Source organism: Spermophilus citellus (assembly GCF_964194105.1).
Source record: "Spermophilus citellus genome assembly, chromosome: 18".
NCBI classification, from domain to species: Eukaryota; Metazoa; Chordata; class Mammalia; order Rodentia; family Sciuridae; genus Spermophilus; species Spermophilus citellus.
In genome coordinates this window covers 4819554-4841697 of record NC_138200.1, presented here as the reverse complement: position 1 = coordinate 4841697, position 22144 = coordinate 4819554, and the positions used below count along the sequence as shown (strand labels likewise).

At 42.6% G+C, this 22144-nt stretch overlaps 2 protein-coding genes across 2 annotated transcripts; one reads left to right on the top strand and one right to left on the bottom strand.

Annotated features, from left to right (window-relative positions):
- Positions 1-1246: 1246 nt before the first annotated feature.
- Positions 1247-2164, bottom strand: LOC308637333 (vomeronasal type-1 receptor 4-like; the record flags this gene model as incomplete). The annotated part of the gene is made up of 1 exon (XM_081273649.1): positions 1247-2164. The coding sequence occupies one exon, from the start codon at positions 2162-2164 to the stop codon at positions 1247-1249; it is 918 nt and encodes a 305-aa protein (XP_081129775.1).
- A 13858-nt stretch (positions 2165-16022) lies between these two features.
- LOC308637331 (vomeronasal type-1 receptor 4-like) lies at positions 16023-16946 on the top strand (the record flags this gene model as incomplete). The annotated part of the gene is made up of 1 exon (XM_081273642.1): positions 16023-16946. One exon carries the CDS (start codon positions 16023-16025, stop codon positions 16944-16946), a length of 924 nt encoding a protein of 307 aa, XP_081129768.1.
- Between the last annotated feature and the right edge of the window lie 5198 nt (positions 16947-22144).

Genomic DNA, 22144 nt, shown 5'->3' with positions numbered 1-22144 from the left:
ATACCCAACAGAAAGCCCTGCTGTGTCTCCAGCATGAGGCAGAACTGTCATGGTAAGAGTATCCACGAGGCCCCAAACTGAAGCCTCACCTGGACATCAAGGGAGGGATGATTCATTGCTGGAAACCCCCATAGTGGAATCCTGTCACTAACTGTGATAATGCAGAGAAGGTAACAGGCATATGGAACTTTAAAAGTCAAACACTAAAGAAGTCGTGCTGTGTGGATCCATTTATACAGAATACAAAGGGAAGAAAGTGACCATGTAGTTAGCTGTCACATCGTGGTCACCCAGGGACAGTGACTGGAGAGAAATGAGGAGGCACCAGTGAGGGGGACCTTGCTTCTTTTGACATTGAAGCTTCCTGCAGAGCTGTGGTCACTTAGTGAAACTCACTGAGCAGACCAATCATGAGCCCTGCATAAAATTATTTTAAAGACATAGGAGCAATTAAAAGTACATTGAAAGAAGGTAAACAGGTTATAATCCAATAGTCTTATATTGTCAAGGAAGAGGCCAAACATTCTAAATATCTTTACTGTGTGACTATTCACATGTGGACTATCATTTCTAGGTTGATCTAAGATATACTTAATACACGTCATGAAAGAAAAAGGGTGAAGTATGAAATTATGAAAATAAATTGGAGAAAAGGAATCAATGCAGATATTTAAACACAGAACAAGTGTCACATGGTTTGTTAGTAAATCCTTCCCAGGTGTGTCCATGATTACACCAACATGAAGACTAATTGTGGTTTGAGTCAAATTCTATTGAATATATTCATTTGGACATTTTTTTTTCCAAGAGAAAAGACTGAGATATGAAGGCCCCCAGGCACAGCAGTAGCACATCTGACTCCAGAAATAGCTAAGACCTAAGAATTGAAGTAGGTAAATAAAGATATATCCATGGAATTATAACCACTTAATCAACCAGAATGGCAAGACAAACATCCAATAAATAAACATTGCATTTAAGCAAATTGTCATTATCAAATGAGCATTATGTTAAAATATTGAATTTGCACAACTTACATAAAATTTTCTAATATTGTTTTATGCATACTAAACATCATCTGAATGATGGGCAGACATACTCAGGTAGATGCAGAGACACACATTATAACACACTATGCAAACGTATGTGCATGTGTTGCACTTACAGTGTGACTGCCTTATCACTAAGAGTCTGTGGAGATGAGATTGTACAAAACTAAATGATGTATATTTTTCTCACATAATTGTCATTTTTTTCTATTCTGCATCCAAGTTGAGTGGATCCTGGATGCAGTAGAGTCTCTGTTCATGAGCAGAAAGGGGCTGACGGCTGGGAAACACCCAGAGATGATTGCAGCCGCGCTCACCACAAACCAGTTGGGATTATAGATAATAGCTAACCAAACTTGGAATATACAGGAAAGTATGTAAAAGGAGACAAAGGTGCTCACCAGGAGGAGGATGGTTTTGGTGGCTCTGGACTCAGGGGAGGACCTGGGGGAGCTGGTCTTATGAAGATGCTGCATTCTCTGCTTGTGCCTGTGCAGGATGAGCACCATGGAGCTGCTGGCCCAGAGCATGAGCCCCACACACAGGACATCAGGGAATGTGAGCAATGCTGCATGCAGTGAGTCTGTGGTTGTGTCATGACGAACACTAGAACAGTATACGAAATCTTTTAGAATTGTGAAGTTTTTGTTGCTTCTTCTCCCAGTCATGTACATAAGAAAAACAACATTTACAAGGAGATATAGAATCCAGCTCAGGTATATGGAGGAGCCAATGTACATGGGAGCTTTCACTTTAAGCTCTGCCCACCTGGAGTCACCAGGACTGATCTTAATGGCCTGGAAGACACCCAGGAGGCAGGTGCTGCCAATGGACACACCCCTGCCCACCCTGTGAAGATAGAAAAGCAGCTTGCATCCAACATCACTGAGGAAAATTTTCACTCCAAAAGCTGCTACTGTCTGGGGAACTCCTTTACACAGGAGAGTTAACAAGTTGGCCACAATCAAGTGCTGAAGAATCAAGTCTGTGTGTCTTACCCTGCACCCAGTGAAGTAAAGGACCAGGTAATGGAGGACAAGGGAGGAATTGCCCAGAGCTCCAACCACAGTCTGTGACAAGAAGATGATGCCTACAGCCACATCACTGGCTGCCATCCTGCCATGTCCCTGCTGTCCCATCCAGAGGGTCCTGCAGGGGAACAGGAGGCCTGGGCTGTACATTTCCTGTCAACCAAAACCCAGAATTACACACTCCTCCAGAGTTCCCACTGTGAAAACTTACTTAATGTTTTATTTTCACTACCAGGTTGTAATGAGCCTGGAGTGACTAGCTAAGGCAAGGAGTGTGTATAAATCCCTGCTGTGAAGGCAGCACATGGTGATTATTCAATCTTCACAACATGAGGCAGGAGCTGAGGTGACTTTGCTGATGACCAGGAGAACTTGGGCACAGCAATTCATAACTGATCCAGTGCAGTAAGGAGCCTTGAAACTGGCTGAGGCTATGTGAACCACCAAGCTTCCCTAAAGCTAGGGAGCAGGGTTCTTCTACCCATCAGCTCATTTTACTTCTGCTTTTCTGCATTGCTAGTGTCTTCTGAATGAGTGCTACTTTAAACTTCTGATTAGGAAAATGTTTCCACTTGCTTATAAAGGTTTATTCTACATGTAATATGAGTTATAAATGAACATTTAGATAGTTTAATAACTGCAGATGCAGTGAGGGGACTTTAGTACTGCAGGCACTTGTCCCCTGGTGGGTCACAAGCAATGAGGCAGGACAGGCTCCCCATCAGGATAGCTACCTCATGAATCACTTGGTGGTGGGTTTGGAGCCCAAGTACAGTGACAACTATCATAGGAATGTGCCACATTCCCAAGCCAGGTCCTAATATTGGGATATAAAGCATCCATATGTGATAACAGAATTTAGAGTAGAAATAAAATATTCACTGGTTTATGAAGACATATATGTACATGACTTAATTAATATCCAAGTTAAAAAAAACTGTTTCAAGGAAGAGAGACGGGTGATGTCATCACAATAGAAACCTCCCAGACTAACTGGCTTATGTGGCACAAAAACATGTTCATTTTAACATTGAAATGTCAGAATTTCTGAGGTTTTTGACTGCATAATTTAACAGAGTTCATCATTTGGAGAAATTTAGGTTCACAGAAACTTGAACAGACAGTGAAGAGATTTCCTATATCCCCAGGACATTCAACCTGCTCTACTATAGATTCCTAGTCCAGATGGTGAGTTCCCTACAATCAGAATATTATGAACAGGCAGGTGGTGTTGGACAACTGAATAATCATGTCCACTTTTCCATACATGTTGTTTCCACATCAGAGAGAAATGGCCTCATTCTCCTTAACTCTGAGGCTTTCAGGATTGGTACAATTACTGTCCCCATTGGCTGCACCATGCTCAGGGTCAGAGAAAACTTGTGGCCCAAGCATCACCGTCAGCTCGCTCTCTGCACAGGACTAGAGGATTCCTGTGAGCTGCTCCTACTCCACACAACAGGCAGAGACAGACTGTAGGTCCAGCACTAGAAATCACAGACATTTAGGGTGGAATTCCCTATGAGAGAAACTGAGCAGCTGAGTGAATTGAAAACAACATCCTTGTACATCATGAAAAATCACATTTCCTTTTCACTTGGATTAAACCATAACAGTCACTGTCAATGAGGATCACATTAAGTTAATTAGGATCCATCATGGTTTGGCATTGAGGCTGGGACCCCATTCATCTTTACTACCTGGAGCCCATTCTTCGTCAGTTCTTCTTCTCCCTTTGTGGTTCTGGCTTCTACGGGTTCCATCCAGCCCCCCGTTTTTCTGATGTGATCACTTACCCAGTCTCCTGAGCTGGGTCTTCCCTCCCAGATGCTGCTCTCACACTGATTGTGCATTACTCCTCAGGTTCTTTCTCTTTACCAGGATGGTGATCTCAGTGCACACAGCTCTGTGACATGGACATGTGCTGCACGGAGGTGGCCACATCCTGAGATATGGGTCTGTGACTCTGTGACCTCACCTCCCCTGAGACCTGCAATTACCACTGTGCCTGTAGCAGCAATGGGCATGCAGGCTGGGGAGCTGAGGACACGGCTGGAAACTCTCTCCCCAGGTGACACGTAGCAAAACAATTATAGGTTTCTTCATAACATGTCTTAAGGGGACCCTGGAGTGTTTGGTCCCTGAAGGCAGCGTGTCTCACTTGGAGGGAACAGGAAATTCTGAGGCCTGTCATGTGAAGGACTGGCAGTGAGCTATGCATGTCCCATTGCATTCCTTGCTTCCCTGAGAAGTTTCTACTACAAGTCTAGTTGGTTCCTGTTCTTCATTTCAACAAGTGGCAACATCATTGAAGGTATCATCAGAGAAATGGAGAGAGAGAAACCTATAGGAAGGATATTAACACAGGTACCAGGAAAAGGAAGAATGTGGTGCTAGGTGTTCACCTTGGAAGTCACTGGATTCATCTGCACAAATGAGAGTCAGTTAATTGGACTCACTTGCTCAATCCAATTGTAACTGATATCCTCTAGTGTGGATACATGTATTCTCCCAATACGGACCCCCAGTCCTGACAGGAGGAGAAACAGATCAACATCCACAGAAGGACTGGAGCAGGTTCTTAATGGGTTCCTCCCCAAAGACAGTGGCAGAACCAGGCCAGATCTATCGTTTCTGTAAATATCCAATACTCTTGAAGTTTGTCCTCCAGGGATTTTGTCTTGGAAGCCTGATGTCCAGTGTGGCCATGTTAGGAGGTGGTGAGGTCTTTATCAGGTGAGGCCTAGTGGAGACAGGTCACTGGATTTTTGCTAATTGAAATGACCAACGTGGATCTCCTGGGATCTGGCTAGTTCTCAAGAGGGTTGTTATGAAGGAGAGGACTGGCCCCAGCCTGCCTCTGGCTTTCACCTGTCCCTCTCACACAGAGTCCTGCCATCTACTATCCTGAGAACCAGAAGAGGGCCACAGAGAAATTTATGGTGGTATCATTCTCAAAACCACTGAAAGTGTGCTGGGGTTGTGGCTCAGATGTAGAGTGCTTGCCTAGCATGCATGAGGCACTGGGTTCTATCCTCAGCACCATATTAAAAAATAATAATAATAAGATAAAGATTGTGTTCACTTACAATTAAAGAATAAATATTTTTTAAAACTCTGAAAGTAAAATAAGTAAACATCTGTGCTCTATACAGTATCCAACCTCTGGGGTTTTCTTATAGAAGAACAACTGGCTAATACCCAATATTTTTGGCAATACCCTTATGAGATGCAGTGATCTTTCCCTCTGGGTTGAGAGGCCCCATTTCCATACTCTCTCCCTGATGCTCTACTGAATTCAGGATCCTAAGGTCATCTCTCCATTCAATATGGAATGATTTTATTCTGGATTTCTGAATCCTACTCTTTTGGGGCACAGGGATCAAAACCATCTCTCCATTCTGACATGTGCATGGACACACAGCCCCTGAAGTTCTCACGTGTCCAGCAAGCTCAGTCTGGGGCTGAGGCAGTGAGATGTCACAGGGAGCAGTATCTGAGACATTGTCATTAGAGTGGGACAAGTTAGAGTTGGCTTTATCATGCCGTCCCGAGGAGGATGTTTTTAAGAAGAGAACTCTCCAGGATACTGGCAACCTCTGTGCAGGGTGGAGAGAGCATGGCGTGGTGAATGCAGCCCTTAGATGGCCCATCCCTCACGTCCCTTTGAAGGCTTTATAACTCTCTCTCAGGGCTGTTCTCTGTGTAGGTTCAGGATCTGGGGACTCCTCTGTAATGGCTTTTCCATGGATCTCCAAAACCCTTGACGTGTTGGGAGTTGGGTTTCCCTTCCTGGAGTCTCACCTCCCTCTGTACTAAATAAATATGTTTTCTATCCTCTGGTTGATGATGTCTTATAATCCAAAGCTCTGTATCAGGATAAATAAGCATGAACAAAACGGCACATCCATCCTCCCAGGGGATGTCCACATACATGGAAGACCCAGAGAGATTTGTCTCAGACCAAGGTCCACTGCCCATTCCTTGCTGTGTTCACTTTTAGTGAATCTTTCCAAGAGCAACCTCTGAAGGAAATGCTTCAAGTCCTCAAGTGCTGTCGTAGGACTGATGCGTTTAATTGCTTCAGTCCACATTTGAGGAAGAGTGAAGTGAGGAGGCTACTGCAAACCAGAGTGAGGCCAGCATCCTGTATTTACCTCCTGCATTTCTAAGCAGGTCCAACAGGCAACCGCTTACAACTCTTACATGTCTTCCATAGAAGGATCTGTCTTATTCTTACATTTCTGTATTGGCTTTTACAGAATAATGAGAGAAGAAAACTGAAATTTATGCAAAAACATATGACCTAACATATCTGATGTCATCATGGTTTGTGTTGCTTGTGCTGACAAAGGAGAGCTAGTTAGGGAGGAATCTTGGGAAAGTAGAGAAAGGTGCTGGGGGTGGGGAACACACAGAAAATGGGGCAGCACATCCACCAAACTAACCCCAGCTTGCCGGGCTCGTGATATAAAGAGGGTTCAAAGGAGCTAGCTGTACGGAAAAAGACACACTCATACATTGCTGGTGGTACTGCAAATTCGTGCAGACAATCCAGAAAACAGTATGGAGATTTCTTGGAAAATTCTGAATGGAACCACCATTTGATCCATCTATCACTCTCCTTGGTCTACACCCAAAGGACTTAAAAACAGCACACTACAGAGGCACAGCCATGTCAATGCTTATAGCACACAATCCACAATAGCTAAACTGTGGAGCCAACCTAAATGCCCTTTAGTAGATGAATGGATTTTAAAAAACATGGCATATATACACAATGGAATATTATTCAGCAATAAAAGAGAACAAAATCATGCATTTGCAGATAAATGAATGGCACTGGAGAAGATAATGCTAAGTGATGTTAGCCAATCCCCCCAAAAACACAAATGGTGAGTATTTTCTCAGATATAAGGTGACTGACTCACAGTGGGGTAAGGAGAGGGACCGTTGGAGGAAGAGACAAACTCTAGATAGAGCATCAGGCTGGAGGGGTAGAGAAGGGGCAGGGGGTTAGCAATGATGATGGAACGTGATGGGCATCATTATCCAAAGCACATGTATGAAGACATGAATTGGTGTGAACATACTTTATATACCAACAGAGATATAAAATGTTGTGTTCTATTTGTGTAGTAAGAATTGTGATGCATTCTGCTGTCATGTATTTAAAAAATAAAAGTAAAAAGAAAAGCCTATTTAAAAAGGTAAAGAAACCACGCAGCATATGAACATAAGTTTCTAAGGGACCAACTGAGGAAATGGAGTTGAGGGTGGATACAAGAGAAGACAGAGCTCGGATGATGAGTCTTGTTGGGTTAATGGAAGGCAGAAGGGCTGTCCTGAGGCCACTAGGAGAGACATCACTGAGGAACGGACATTAAATATGTCACAACACAGCTGTGTGGGGGTTGGATGTGGAATGGATTAATGGCTCTGAGGGATGGGGAGGTTTAGTGTGTGGCTACAGCTCAGAGTGAGGAGCCAAGCCTCAAGAACAGTAGGGGAACATGTGTTCAGATCAGCCCTGCTTATGGAGTGAGACTGACAACTGAATTTTTGTACATTTGTGGTGTACATGAGGAATTCACATGGGTAGATACTATGGAATGATTACTGAAAACCAGTTAATTTACCTACCTATCATGCAATATATCTAACTTGTGTGGGGGACATTGTGTATCCCTCAGCAAATTTCAAGAACACAACCTTGTCTTGCTAACTGCAGTTTCTATGTTGTACAGCAGATCCCAGAGTTCATTCATGTGGCAATAGAACTCTGTGCACTTCCAACCAGCTCCCCATGTCTCTCACTACCCACCTCTTTACAATACTCATTCCACTCTGTTTCTGTGAAGTTAACTTTTCTAGAAGGCACATGGGGGGAGATCAAATAGTTTTGTTGTTGTTATTGTTTTGCCTGTTCTGGGGACTGAACCCAGGGCCTTGTGCATCTGAGACAAGCACTCTACCAACTGAGCTATATTCCAAACCCCCCCCAACAGTATTCTTATTTGCCACTTCCATGCTGCCCTCCAGGATCATTGGTCAGCACAGTGGCAGGATTTCCCTGGTAGAAGGCTCAGTACAACTCCCCTGAGTGTTGATGGACACACCACCTCACCTACACACCTGCACACTCTGGTGGACACCACGTCTCACCTTTCTGCTGTCCTTCCTGTTGTGAACAGTGCTGTAGTGAACCTGGAGGTGCAGACATCTTGCCGACTATGAATACTTTCCTTTAGATGCGCAGCAGGGAGTGGGATTGCTGCCCCACAGGTGAGTTTTACTCTCCATTTTCAGAGGCATCCTCCTGCACTTTGCCATGGTGTGAGGTTTCCTGATCTCCCACATAATCTGCCCAAGGTTGACTTGCCCCATATTCCTGCCAACACTTGTTTTCTCTGGTCTTTTTTCACATTAACCATCCCAATACTTGTGAGGTAATATCTCCTTGTATTTTTGTGCATTTTACTGATTAGTCATTATAAGTATAATTGACATATATGCTGGCCACTCTGTCTTCTCTAAAACTACATCTACTCATGTAGTTTGCCCAATTTTTAAAAATGATAAATTTTACTATGCATGTTAATGTAGATAGTAGAACACCATAACATATAGAAAATGGTCACTAGAATATGACAAACTCACTTACCCATTGTCTCTCTTAAATAGACATGCATTCCCCCATGTGAAGAACACTAATCATGTAATTATGTGGCAAAACTCCTATACAGAATACAGAACGTCTAACATGTCAGTATATTATACCTGAGATTTCCTTAACTGCTCACCCTATTTCCTATCTGGTAGGTTTTTACCCACAGCCATGGGTAGATGAATTTTTATATGAATCCCATGTTCTGTGAAGTCAATTTCTTCCTTTAAGAGATTCCCAGCCCTGGCAGAGCTAGTCTTCCCAAGGCTAGGGGCCACCTTGACTATCTCCAAACTGCAAATAATAAGCACATCTAACAAATATAGAGTCCAGTGATTAATAGGTGTCAAATACACTGATACAGACAAAAACTGAAGGCCACACAGAAGAGTTTGGAAAACACTTGTGGTCACATAGGACCTTCTTCCTTTTTTAGATAGAATTCATCTGTTCCTCTTTCCCACATCTTGATCTGAACACTCTTCTATGCAGCTCTAGGTGCCTAGGGCTTCCTAGGTGACCTGAGGACAGGGAGAAAGAACCAACAGGGAGGGAAATCTCTCTCAAAGGAAGCATGTTTACAGTAGAGCTCACTCTTTTTGAAGGTGGTTACACCAAATTGCTCCTAGATCTGCCTCGGCATGATGTCCCTGTTTGCCGTCCATACCTACAACCTTGTTTTACCTGGATTATTCCAGAAACTGCCTATTTCTTCTGAGTTCCAGTGTGCTGTGTTTGCCATATCCACTTGTATGAAGTGGATTTAGTCTTTGCTGAGATTGGTATTGAGTTTGCTTTTCTGCAAAGGAATTTCCTGTTCTTTCTTTCGTGGGTGGAGTTCACTGCTGCCTATGCCTCACTCTGCTCTTTCATGGAGTTTTGGAAGGGCTCACGATTCCTTGTAAAAATGGATGCCCTTCCTACTGGGTGTGGTGTGTCCCACAAACATTCTAATTAGAAGCTTGGTGTCCAGTGTGGCAATGTTAAGAGGTGGTGGGACTTTTATGAGATGACCCTGGTGGAGGTTGACAGGTCATTGGGCCTTTGTCCATTGAAATAATACATATATTTCTCACGAGATCTCACTAGTTCTCGTGAAGGGGTTGATATAGAAAGAGAGGACTGGCCCCAGTCTGCTCTCTAGTTTTAAAAGTCTCCATGTGATCTCTCACACACATGTTCCTCTCATGATGTCCACCACCTCCTTATGATACAACATGGGGCCACACAGGAACTGAGCCAATGTGGGTGGACATGAAACTGTGAACTATGATCTCTCTCTCTGTAAAATATGCAATGTCTTGGGTTTTGACATAGAAGAGGACAATAGGCTAATAAAGTGGTCTTTCTGCTATATCCATGTGAGATGCATAGACTCTTCCCTCGGGATCAGGAGGTGTCAACTGCACACACCCTCCTTGATTCTGATTTCAGCCTCCTCAGATCATCTCTTCCTTACTAAGATCTAAATCTTATTCTGTATTTTAAATAATAAAGCTTTGGGGAATCAATATCATCTACCTGTTCTTCTGACATCCACATGGTCACACTACACCTGGGACTTTTACCTGGCCAACCAGTACAATCTGGAAATAAGGCAATGAGACTTCCCAGGGCACAATATCTGGACCCTGGTCATTAGAGTGGGACAAGTTTAGAGTTGGCTTTGGCATTGTATCACAAGAAGGATTTTTTTAAGAAAAAAATAAATTATCCAGAGTGTTGACAATATCCTCGGTGGAGTGAGCATAACACTGTGATAGGAGCCCTTAGATGGCCTGTCCCTCACTTTCCATTTGATGGCCTTATAACTCACTCTCATGACCCCTCTTCCTTATAGGTTGAGGATCTGGGGAGTCCTCAGGCACAGCTCTTCCCATGGTAGAACACTTACCTAGTATATGTAAGGCACTTAGTTCAATTCTCAGCACCACATTTAAACAAATAAATAAAATAGAGGTCCACTGACAACTATAATAATATTTTCAAATTTAAAAAAGAAGAATATGAAAAATCAGTGCTGGAGAGGATGTGGAGAATAAGAAACACTTTTGGTGAGACTGTAAATTAGTCCCTCCACTATTAAAATCAGTATGGAGGTTCTTCAAAATACTAGGCATGGAGCCACCATATGATGATGCTCTACAACTTCTCAATATGTATCCTGAAAAATTTAATTATCTTTCCACAGTTATACATGCATAACCATGTTTATGGCAGCATAATTCACAATGGCCAATCTATGGAACCAGCCTTGGTGTCTATCAATGAATGAATAGATAAAGAACATATGGCGTACATACACAAGGCTATTTTTCCGGCCATTAAAATAAAATGGATGGAATGAGATGCAATCAAATTAAGCAAAAGAAGTCAAACTGAAATCAAGGGTCATATTTTTTCTCTTACATGTGAAAATGATAAAAAGGGAAAAGAAATGTGTAGGTAGATCTCCAAAAATTAAAGGCAGATTAGTAGAGAAAAGGGACCAAGGGATGGTAGTATATTAGAAGTGCTGGGGACAGACACTGGGCAAATTATATTTTAATTCTCTGTATTGTGTGAATATGTAATATGTAACAACAAATCTCATCAGTATGTACAACTATGATGCTCCTGTAACATGGGAAAAAACATGATTGATAGGGCTTTGATTGTTGAAAGAAACATGGTTACGGTGTATCCTGTCGTGGTACCCTGTATCCTTCTTCCCTTGGTGTTTCAAGATATATCTAAAGTTCTCTCTTCTGTCTGCTTATATCTTACATCCCTCTTGGGAAACTTCCTTCTCAGTTCTGGGACAGCTCCAGATCTGCTCTCAGGGTCCTCTGGGTCTCTTCGCTGGTAATTCCATTTGACCACACATTACCTTGAGGGGTTACTTAAGTCTTTTAGTAGTTCTTTCAATATTATAAAGACTGTTTTTTAAACTGATGTTCTCTGTTAGGGACACCAAACCGCCTTCATCATGGATGATTTTTATTACTTTATTTTTTATTCATCCTTTGAATGGTCAGTATCACACATTCTTTGTTCACATTTTGATTTTTTGATTGAAAACTGGATCTAGAAATATACCAATTATATAGAACAAGTGTCATAATGAGAATATTTGACCAATGTTTTCCATATTTAATATATCATATTCATTAGCCAATATGAATATATCATATTCATTAGCTAACACAGGCATAAAAGCAGGAATACATATGAAATACAGGCACATAATTTTAAAAATGAATCAACAAATGAGAAATAAAGCAACAGAAAGCAGATTTTATGCCAAAGAATTTGCCATTGTTGAAATAGGTGTTTAAATATAAATTCATATTACATATAATTTTCTAGAATTAATATTTGATGCATAATAAACATAATCCAAGTGATATGTATGCACAGACACATGTATATTTTTATATTCAATACAGGTACACATTTTTAAAAATATAAATGTGTATTTGGATTTTGATGTTTTAGTGAATTTTGACATTTTTATTTCTTTTGTATGTATATATCTTTTTCAAGCTCAGAATCCAGAACCAGGGACACAGGGCAAGCCAAGTCTTGAGATCTTTGGCAGAATGTCATTGTAGTATTAAGGGATACCAATAGGGCTATAAACTCTAAACAGTAACCACTTGTCCTCATTTCTCATTATGGAATAGCCAATAGTCCTTTCTTAAAGAAAAGATACATAGAACCTCTTGATCTGCAAAAGATAAAGTGACTCCAATTATATGCAGGCCACTTTAGGAAGCTTTCCATTGCTGCGACAAAGGCACCCAACAAGGATTACCTAGATGAGGAAAGATAATGTGGGTTCATGGTCTCAGAAGACTCAGTGCATTGACGACTGACGTCATTCCTCTGGGCCCAAGGTGAGGCAGAGCATCTTGGGGAGATGGCATGGTAGAGGGTACCTGCTCCCCTCAAGGCAGACAGGAAGCAGAATGGGAAGACAGGAAGAAGCCACAAGGAAAGATGCCCTTTTCCAGTGCTCACACCCAGTGACATGTCTCCCCCAGTGACACCACACCTGACTTCCAATGGCTCAGTCCATTCAAACTAATATGGATGGGTAAAGTTACAACTGTCACAATGGAGTCATTCCAGCTCCGAATATCTCAAAATTAACATCAGGACCATGACCTGCTTACCAGGGATGCATGTGGCCATGTAGTCCTCACAGTGGGGCCAGTTCATCTGGCTTGTCTCTAGTTTGGCCAGACCCTGGGACCAGCATGTTCCTGGATATTTTTAGCCCATTGACAATAGAGGCCAGACAGACACACTCCACCAAGGACTAATTGATCCAAATCCTGGCATGCAGCCCAGAGATCCAGATCATCCTGCTGAGCAGGTCACTGTGGCTGGCTGCAGGGATTCCACCCACTCCAGGAACTCCAAGTGTTCTATTCTCTCCTGCAGGTTTGAAAGTTGGCATTGACCCTATGGATTACACACGTTTGCTGGATATCTCGCTTCTGATCTTCTAGCTGCTGTTTATGATCAGCTGATGTCTTCTAGAGCTCTGCCTTTTATGTCAACTGCTGCTATACCACAGAGCCAAGTGCTTAATGCAGTTGTGGTTAAGCAGCTCCAAGAGGCACTGGACCCTTCAAGACACCATGAAAAATAATGGATGAGATCTTCTTGTACGTCTCCCCTGGGAGCTGGTTACAGGACACCCAAGTCCTCATCAGTGCAACTCAGGTCTTTTCCAGTGCTGGGGGACATGTACCCTGTCCCCAAGACTACAAGCCCTAATGTTTCCACACTGTGCCCTTCAGCATATGCTGCAAGTAACCCATCCTGTTGGTTACTCTCCTTCCTGGTGACAAGCTCCATCACCAAGGCATGGATGTAATGACACCATCAGATGTCATAATCAGGAGCACTCACCCTGGGTGTGGTCTGCACTCTCCATACACCAGCCTTCCTGAGATGAGGAGACAGGGTACCAGATAGGCCTGGATCCAGGTCCCAGCCTCTCCCCAAAGAAGATGGGAATGGAGAAAGAGGGGGAAAAGAGGCAGAATTAGTAAGATTTGTTATAATTAGCCAGGGAAGCCTGGAGTCCAGTGAGATGCACAAACCCTCTATAAGTCCCTCATGGTTCACACCTCACTATTTCCTCTGTTAGCCTCCATGAATTATGGAACAGCAGCAGCCTCTCCCAAACTCTTCAACTGAAGTTACTAACAAGGAACTCATAATCGCCTTATTAATTAGCAAGTGTGGAGAAAGTTTTTCAGCCTTGTCCTGGGCTCCCCAGGCCTGCACTGTCCTTGCCTCTCCAGGTGAAGTGATAATTGCAGCCCTGAGGGGAAGTGAGGTCACAGGAGCACAGACCTTTATCTCAGGGCCCAGCTGCCTCCCTCCCTCCATGCTGGCTGTCAGGACCTCACACTGAGCCCAGCACCTTGCACACAAGAAGCACAGTGAGTATTTTCAATATCAGTCTTTTGATTCAGAAGAGATAGAAAATTGATTGAAATTCTGCTGAAGTCTGCAGAGGACATAAACAAATTCTGGGGTAGAAAGAGATTTGGTGGAAAGGCAGACAAAAGAGGAATAATTCTTTCACTATGATCGCAGTAGTAAAAGAGAGTGTCCCTGACCTGATGCCAACTCCTTGTGGCTCCTAAAGTTATAACAAAATTATCACTGAAGACATTTTTAGGTGAAGAAAAAATTCATTAAGAGAGTTCTGATTTGGAAGGTGTTGAAGGTCTCTAGTTAGCAACTAATCTGCTTTTCTTGTTACTTTAGAAAATCATAGAACATATTTTGAACTGCTACAATGGCTGTGGGTTTAAGCCCTTCCTGCCTCTAGTGAAGATGAGGATGGAAATGTAAGGACCACCTCCTCTTGTGCAGAAGCCCAGACCTGGGACTGTTTCTGGAATAAAAGCTATTTTTTCCAACTCTCCATTTCAATCTACCTAGTGTAGATAGGAATTGTGTCTCCCCTGAATCCGCCCACTGGGATGGCTGTGGCTAGACTTCTCTCCCTGCTGGACATACAGACTGTAACATTATAATGAGGAGAACTGAAGAGTGGATGTTGGGACCAAATGAATTCCATAACTTCTCCTGTGTAGTCATATGACAATATTTATCATAATCTCAGGATATTTTTCTTTTTATTTCAATTCATGCAAAGAGGTAGAATTCACAGCCTCCAACTTCTACTGATGCATCTCTTGTATTGAAATGTCCTCCACAAATCCTGTTTCATTACTAAGAGTTTCACCAATGTATCTATCAATGCACAGACGCTTTTAGCCTGAAATCAGTGAGGACTTTGTTTTTATTTTAAACTAATTTGTCATGTGCCATTGTTGAGGAACAAAGTATATTTCCTAATAATTCACTTATATATTACACTATTCTTTTATTCCTGGAATAACAATATGAGAAAGAGAAAGTCCAGTGATCCATTTTCAGAATAAATATTATGCTTTAAAACTTTAGTGACTTTGGATGTAAGAAAGGAAGCTGAGGAGAGAGCACCGTGAACAGTCACAAGCATAAAACACAGGCATGTAAAAATTAATGTGTATGTGCTGTTTAATACATGTTTTGTTTTCTAAAACCATAGAAATAGTTTTTGTTATTATTTTAAAAAGGCCATGACTGATCTTTAAACTTTAGTTCAGAAATCCACCGAGATCTGATTTCTTGTATGGTGTGGATGGTGACTGAGGTTCTTTATCCAACATGACTACAATATGTCAGTTCATTCTGAAATAGTACATGCTAAATTCTTCCTAAGCATTTGGTCTCATTTTTTTATTGCTCCTCCCAATTTAGCATTACCTCATCAAGTCTTTTTTCCTATAAAGTACATTGTTAATTCTCCCCATCAACATGTGCACCTTGATGTCTTTTTTTTTTTATTGGTTGTTCACAACATTACAAAGAACAGAACAGGGAGGAAGAGCAGGAAGAAAAGATTAACATTAAACAGAGACATGAGGTGGGAGGGAAAGGGTGAACAAAAGGGAAATTCCTTGATGTCTTTTTAATCCCACAAGTGCTTTCAATGAAAATTAGTCTTGGTATCAAAAATTATTTTAAGATGAGGAATCACACTATGCAGCTCCGGCTGGATTCAAACTTGTAGGTTTCAGTGATTATTCTTCCTCAGCTCTGCAGGTAGCAAGGGAAGCTGCTCACCACGATACTTGGGCACAGCTATTATTAAGGAGTCATTTTTCTGAGGCGAACAACTCTTGCCATAATATAAAGGACAATGTTTTGAATGACATAATGGGCCCCATGAATGTGGCAATAGGACTGATGCTTTTATCACAGACTGCTGTTGGAATTCTGGGAAATTTCTCTGTACTTTATTATCATTTGGTGCTTTCCTGCAGTGGGTGCACATTGAGGTCCACAGATTTGATTCTTGGGCACCTTATGGTAGCCAACTCTTTGGTCATTCTCGCTAGAGGAATTCCCCTCACAATGACAGCTTTTGGGATGAGTTATTTCTTCAGTATTTCTGGATGCCATGTTATTTTGTACATGCAGCGAGTGGGCAGGAGTGTGTCCATTGCCATCACCTGCCTCTTGAGCATCTTCCAGAACATCACCATCAGCCCCGTGAACTCCTGTCGGAAGGATCTCAAAGGAAAAGCTCCCAAGTACATTGGCTTCTCCATTTCCCTCTGCTGGATACTGTATATGGTGGTGAATTCCATTTTTCCTCTCTATATACACAGCAAATGGAACAGTGTAAACACAACAGAGAAAAGGGATTATGGGTACTGTTTTACTGTAGGTCGTGAAAAATTCACAGATTCATTATATGCAGCCTTATTTGTATTTCCTGAGGTTGTCTTTTCTCTGCTCATGATCTGGTCCAGTGGCTCCATGGTTCTCCTTCTGTACAGGCACAAGCAGAGGGTTCAGCACATTCACAGCATCAAAGTTCCCCCCAGATCCTGCCCTGAGTCCAGAGCCACCCAGAGAATCCTTGTCCTGGTGGGAACCTTTGTGACTTTCCACACCCTCTCCTCCCTATTAAGTCTTTATATTGCTCTGTCTTCAAACCACATTTGGTGGGTGGTGAACATTTATGACTTAATTTCACTGTGTTTTCCCACTGTCAGCCCCTTTCTTCTCATGAGCCATGAATTCACGGTATCCAAACTATCCAGACTCTGCTTTGTTTGCATAAAAAATTTTTAAAATCCTGCTGAGTACTGTGGAAAAACATATTTTCTCCAAATCTTGGGAGACCCAAAGAGGAGGATCACAAATGAAAGGCCAGCCTCAACAATGTAATCCTTATCTCAAGAATAAAAAATAAGAAATGCTATAGATGAAGCTCAGGAGCAAAGCAATCCTGGTCTTCATTGCCAGTTCCAAATACAATTAAAAACTGCCTAATTGTATCAAAATTACATCAGTTGCATATTTTTACACAAATGTTTAAGTGTTTATACTCAAAACATCAACAGAAAAATGGATGGAAGTGTCACTTGTCTTTCTATTAAAAACCCTAAAGAGCACTGGGGTCCTTAGCTGGCTGACTGTGGGACCCACATGGTTGTGGTGGAGGGGAACAGAACTGGTGGTCCTCACCCTATGCACAGCATGCTGTAGACAGCCATCCTAGTTCCTGTTCCTGGAGGCACATGGAATGGATGAGTGCCGCAGTCTGGCTGGGCACAAAATCACCGAGCCACCACAAAGCCTTGTAGATTCAAACAGCAACTCTTTATTCCCGAACTCTCACCAACACTCTACCCACACTTCCCGTGAACACCCTGCCTCCACCCGGCTCCATGTACCAATTCTCTCAAAACCCCTGGAGAACTCAACGGGAACTCCAAAGGAGCGGGCGCCTGAGGCAGCAGGATACGCCCTAATCCCAGCAGAATCTGCCTTAATCCTGGAGCCGCCCTATTCCCAGCAGGATCCACCCTAAACCTGGAGCCACCCTAATCCTTGAGCAGGGTCACCTTTCAACCCAAAATGCCATGTGTCATTCCTACTTGGCTATGGCTCTCAGCAGATGACTTCTTCAGTCCTTCCAGGTCAGTTGAATCACTAGTCGACCAAGTGCTACACTCCTGGAAATTTTGTCTGGAGTAAATGCAGTGGAGAAATGAGTAGCGCACCTTGTTCATGGATAATTCTCCTTACCATGATCAGTCAGTTTATAGCTTCCAAGAAAGTTTGTTCCAAACTGTTAATTTTTGACTAGTTGTGAAAACAGAGCTTGGGAGGACAGATTTAGCAACAAATTCTGGAATACAGGGGAAATTTTTTTCCTGCACAATGAAATGAAGATAATATTTCTCAGGGGCAAGGAACAGGCAGGCTTATTCAGAATTCTCCTGAAAGGGTTTGATTTCCTGTGTGCAGGGATCCTTGGGTGGGATGAAAAGTCCTTTCCTGTGCAGCATCCACCTGGTCCACTCCACACCGCCCAGACTGTGGTTGGCAGGAGAAAGGGGAGCGGCCTGGAGCAAAGCACTCCTTCTGCCTGCTGTACCTCCAGGAGGAAAGGCCTTTTCCTCATGAAGGAATCAAACCTCTCCTGCTGGGCTCTGCATGACTGTAGCAGTATAACTTCACACTTTCACATTTTGTTAAAAATACACAGATATTTTGACATATAATAGATAAATGGTCACATCCTCACCTACCCTTTCCCCCCTCCCCCGTATTCTGGGAATTGGACTCAGTGGCACTTAAACACAGAGCCACGTCCCTAGCATTTAGTTACTTTTTTAAAGTTTTACACAGTGTCTCACTGAGTTGCTGAAGGCCTTGATAAGTTGCTGAGGCTGGCTTTGAACTTGTGATCCTCCTGCCTCAGCTGCCACTGGGATTACAGGCATACACCACCACTCCTGGCCTCACCTTAAATCTTAAAATGCAGCACTAACGCCTCTCTAAATTATAATACCTTTATGTATTGGAGATGGTTTGTGTTCATATGAGAACCAATTCATTTGTAAATAATGAAGCTGCTGGTGCAGGTAGGGACACAGGGACAGTCAGAGCAGGTCCCCTAAGTGGAGAACTGAGCTCGGAGCAGTACTGTTTGAATGACAGTCCAGTGGGGACCATTTACGGTCATCTCAGGGTAAACTGCCACATCTTCCCAGGGCCAAATATTCCTGAGTACCAGCATGAGGATCAGGCCACCCATTCCCACAGGTCAACTAGTGGCAGTGATTAAAGATGAGCCACACAGTGGAAAATACCTTTCCTGTGTCACTTCAGGCTGTCCCTGGAGGGCAGATACTCTTGTGTGGACTCACTGTCCACCTGTCCTGACATCTAAGTTAGGGTTGTGCTGGTCGGTGACTACTGCTGTACTGCACAGGTCCACTGCCGCTGGGAGGTGGCATCGTCTTGGACTGGCATCCGCTCTGTGGCCAAAGCTCTGCAGGATGCCGATCCTGGCAGTCCTGGAGCTGCTAAGGGATGTAGGGATGTGTGATGATGTTTTTTTTTTGTGGAGGGGGGCACATAGGGTAGTGGTTAACAATGTTATCAGGGAAGTGCCCATTTAGAGCACTTGCTTAGCACTTTTATCATGAATGCAGTTGGAGTGCTGTCCCATGCTCCTAGTCATCTGTTCATGCCCTAAAAAGGTTTTTCTCCTTTAGTCACTTAGTGTTCTGAATGATACTCCTTATCAATAGTGAATGTACCTTTCACTTCCAAGGTAAGAGCCATTTGGTTTCGATGCATTATACATCTTTACATTAATACTTCAGTTTTTAAAGCAATCTGTATTTAAAGAACGATCGAGCATATGCTAGAGTTCAATATACCCCTACTCCCTGCACACAGTCTCCATAACTGTGACATCTGGAATATGTGTGATCTGTGTTACAGCATCAAACTGTACGTAGATTATTCTTAGCTGAAGTCCATTGTTTACTTTGGAGTTCACTCATTGTTGTAACTGCATATAAAACTGGAAAAATGCGTGTTATGGACCCATCTTTGCCATATCCTACTGAAGTTTCAGGGCACTAAAAATCCACCGTGCTTTACTGTCCATCCTTCCCTTCTGCAGTCCTCTGACACCCACTGACCCTCTCATGGGGTGTCTGTAATTGCCCATAGAGAAGAGCTCTGCAGTGTGGCCTTTTAGATTGCCTTCTTGCATTTAGAAACCTGCATTTTCAGGTTCCTCCATGTGTTTCCATGGCAGGATAGCTCATGGCTCTTCACCACTGGATGATATTCCATTGTCTGGACAACCACAGAAATTGCTCCAGGAGCCTGTTGGAGACCTCCTTGAGGGTTTCTTCCCCTGCTGTTTCCTTAGGATAAAGCTGCTATAAACACTGATGTATGTCTGTCTATGTGGACTAAACTGTCAACTTCTTCGTCAACACAGAATGAGTTACATTAATGGAAGAGGGTGGAACATGGGATGGAAGGTTTAACATTTGCCTGTAAAAGAAAAAAATCTCTTTCCTTCCAATTCTCTAGGCAGCTTTCTTCTTATATTGCAAACACACAGCTACATTTGAAAATATGCCTTTTGAATTTTATATGTATACATTAATAGCTTGAATCCTTTTTTGTTTTTATTTGTTCTAATTAGTTATACATGACAGTAGAATGCACTTATGCACTTTGATATATCATACATAAATAGAGAATAGTTTCTCATTTTTCTCTTTCTACATGTTGCAGAATCACATCAGTCATGCGGGTGCATATTAACATAAAGTAATAATACCTGATATTTTTCTACTATCCTTCCTATCCCCACACCTCCTCTCCTCCCTTCACACCCCTCTACCTAATCAAAAGTAACTCTAGAGCTGAGGTTGTGCTCAGTGGTGCTTGCCTTGTGCGTGTAAGGCACTGGGTTTCATCCTCAGCACCACATAAAAATAAACAAACAAAATAAAGATAATGTGCTCATGTATAACTAAAAAATATTCTTTTTTTAAAAGAAGTAATTATTTTCCTCCAAAGTTGGATCCCCTTATTGTGAATTAGCATTCACATATCATAGAAAACAGTTGGCCTTTGTTTTGGGGATTGGCTTATTTTGCTTGGCATAGTATTCTCCAACTCCATCCATTTACTGGCAAATGCCATAATTTCCTTCTTATTTAATGCTGAGTAATATTCCATTGTGTATATATACCTCACTTTTTTACCCATTCATCTGTTGAAGGGTACCTAGATTAGTTCCACAGTTTAGCTCTTGTGAAGTGAGATGCTATAAACATCAATGTGGCTGCATTACTATAGTATGCTGATTTTAAGTCCTTTGAGTGTAAACTGAGGACTGGGATAGCTGGATCCAATGGTGGTTCCATTGCAAGTTTTTTGAGGGATCTCCATATCACTTTGTGTAGTGGCTGCACCAGTTTGCAACATGGCTTTGAATTCTGTACTCCCCAAATTAATATACTGAAAAGTCTTAAGCCCTACCTCTCAATGTACAGCAGAAAGTGACCTTATCTGACCTGGGTCAGGACAGAGGTGATTAGTAATGGGAGGATGGGGTCCTAGTGGTGGTGAGCCTGCTCTTCCTTGTGAGCTGGTGACAGGCACCTGGATCCCTGTGTCTCCATGTGTTCTCACCTTAGAGACAAGCAGTGGAGGAATGCAACCACAGCCTAAATCCATGAGCCCAAGACACCTTTCCTACTTAAGGAGTTTTCCTCTAGTGTTTGTCACAGGAAAAAAGGACTGACACACTTTCTTCACCTTCTCTCCCCTCTGAGACTTCCTCCACGGGCATCAATATGCTCACTCAAATGACCTCAACCCGGTACCCATGACCTCTAGGGCCCTCCTTGGAAATCTCAGCCACAAACCTTTTGTGGGATACAATACTGTGTCCCCATCTGCTCCTGCACTTTTCCTCTGGGGCCTTCACTCTGTTCAGCCCGACAGTCTTCCCAACCTCCCTGAGTCACCAAGAGCTACCATTATGCCTCCTTGTCCCATTATCCTTCAAACTCAGGTCTTGGCTCCTGTCTCCACCCTCAGCTTCTCTACTGTACTTCTAACAACTCCCAGGACCTCACTTTATCAACAGACATACACACACACACACACACACACACACACACACATACACACACACACATTTTGAACTTCTTGGCACACTTTTTTCTTTTTTTGGGGGGGGGGTGATACTTAAGTATTGCTCAGGGGCACGTGACTACTGAGCCACATACTCAGCCCTGGGTCTCACTGAGTTGCTTAGCACTTCACTTTGCTGAGGCTCGATTTGAATTTGTGATCCTCCTGCCTTAGCTTCCCTAGCCACTAAGATGATAATTGGGTGCCACCGTGCCCAGCTTGACACAATTTTTTTAAAAAAATAAATTTTAGTTTTAGATGGACACAATATTTTTGTATATTTGTTTGTTTCTTAATGTGGT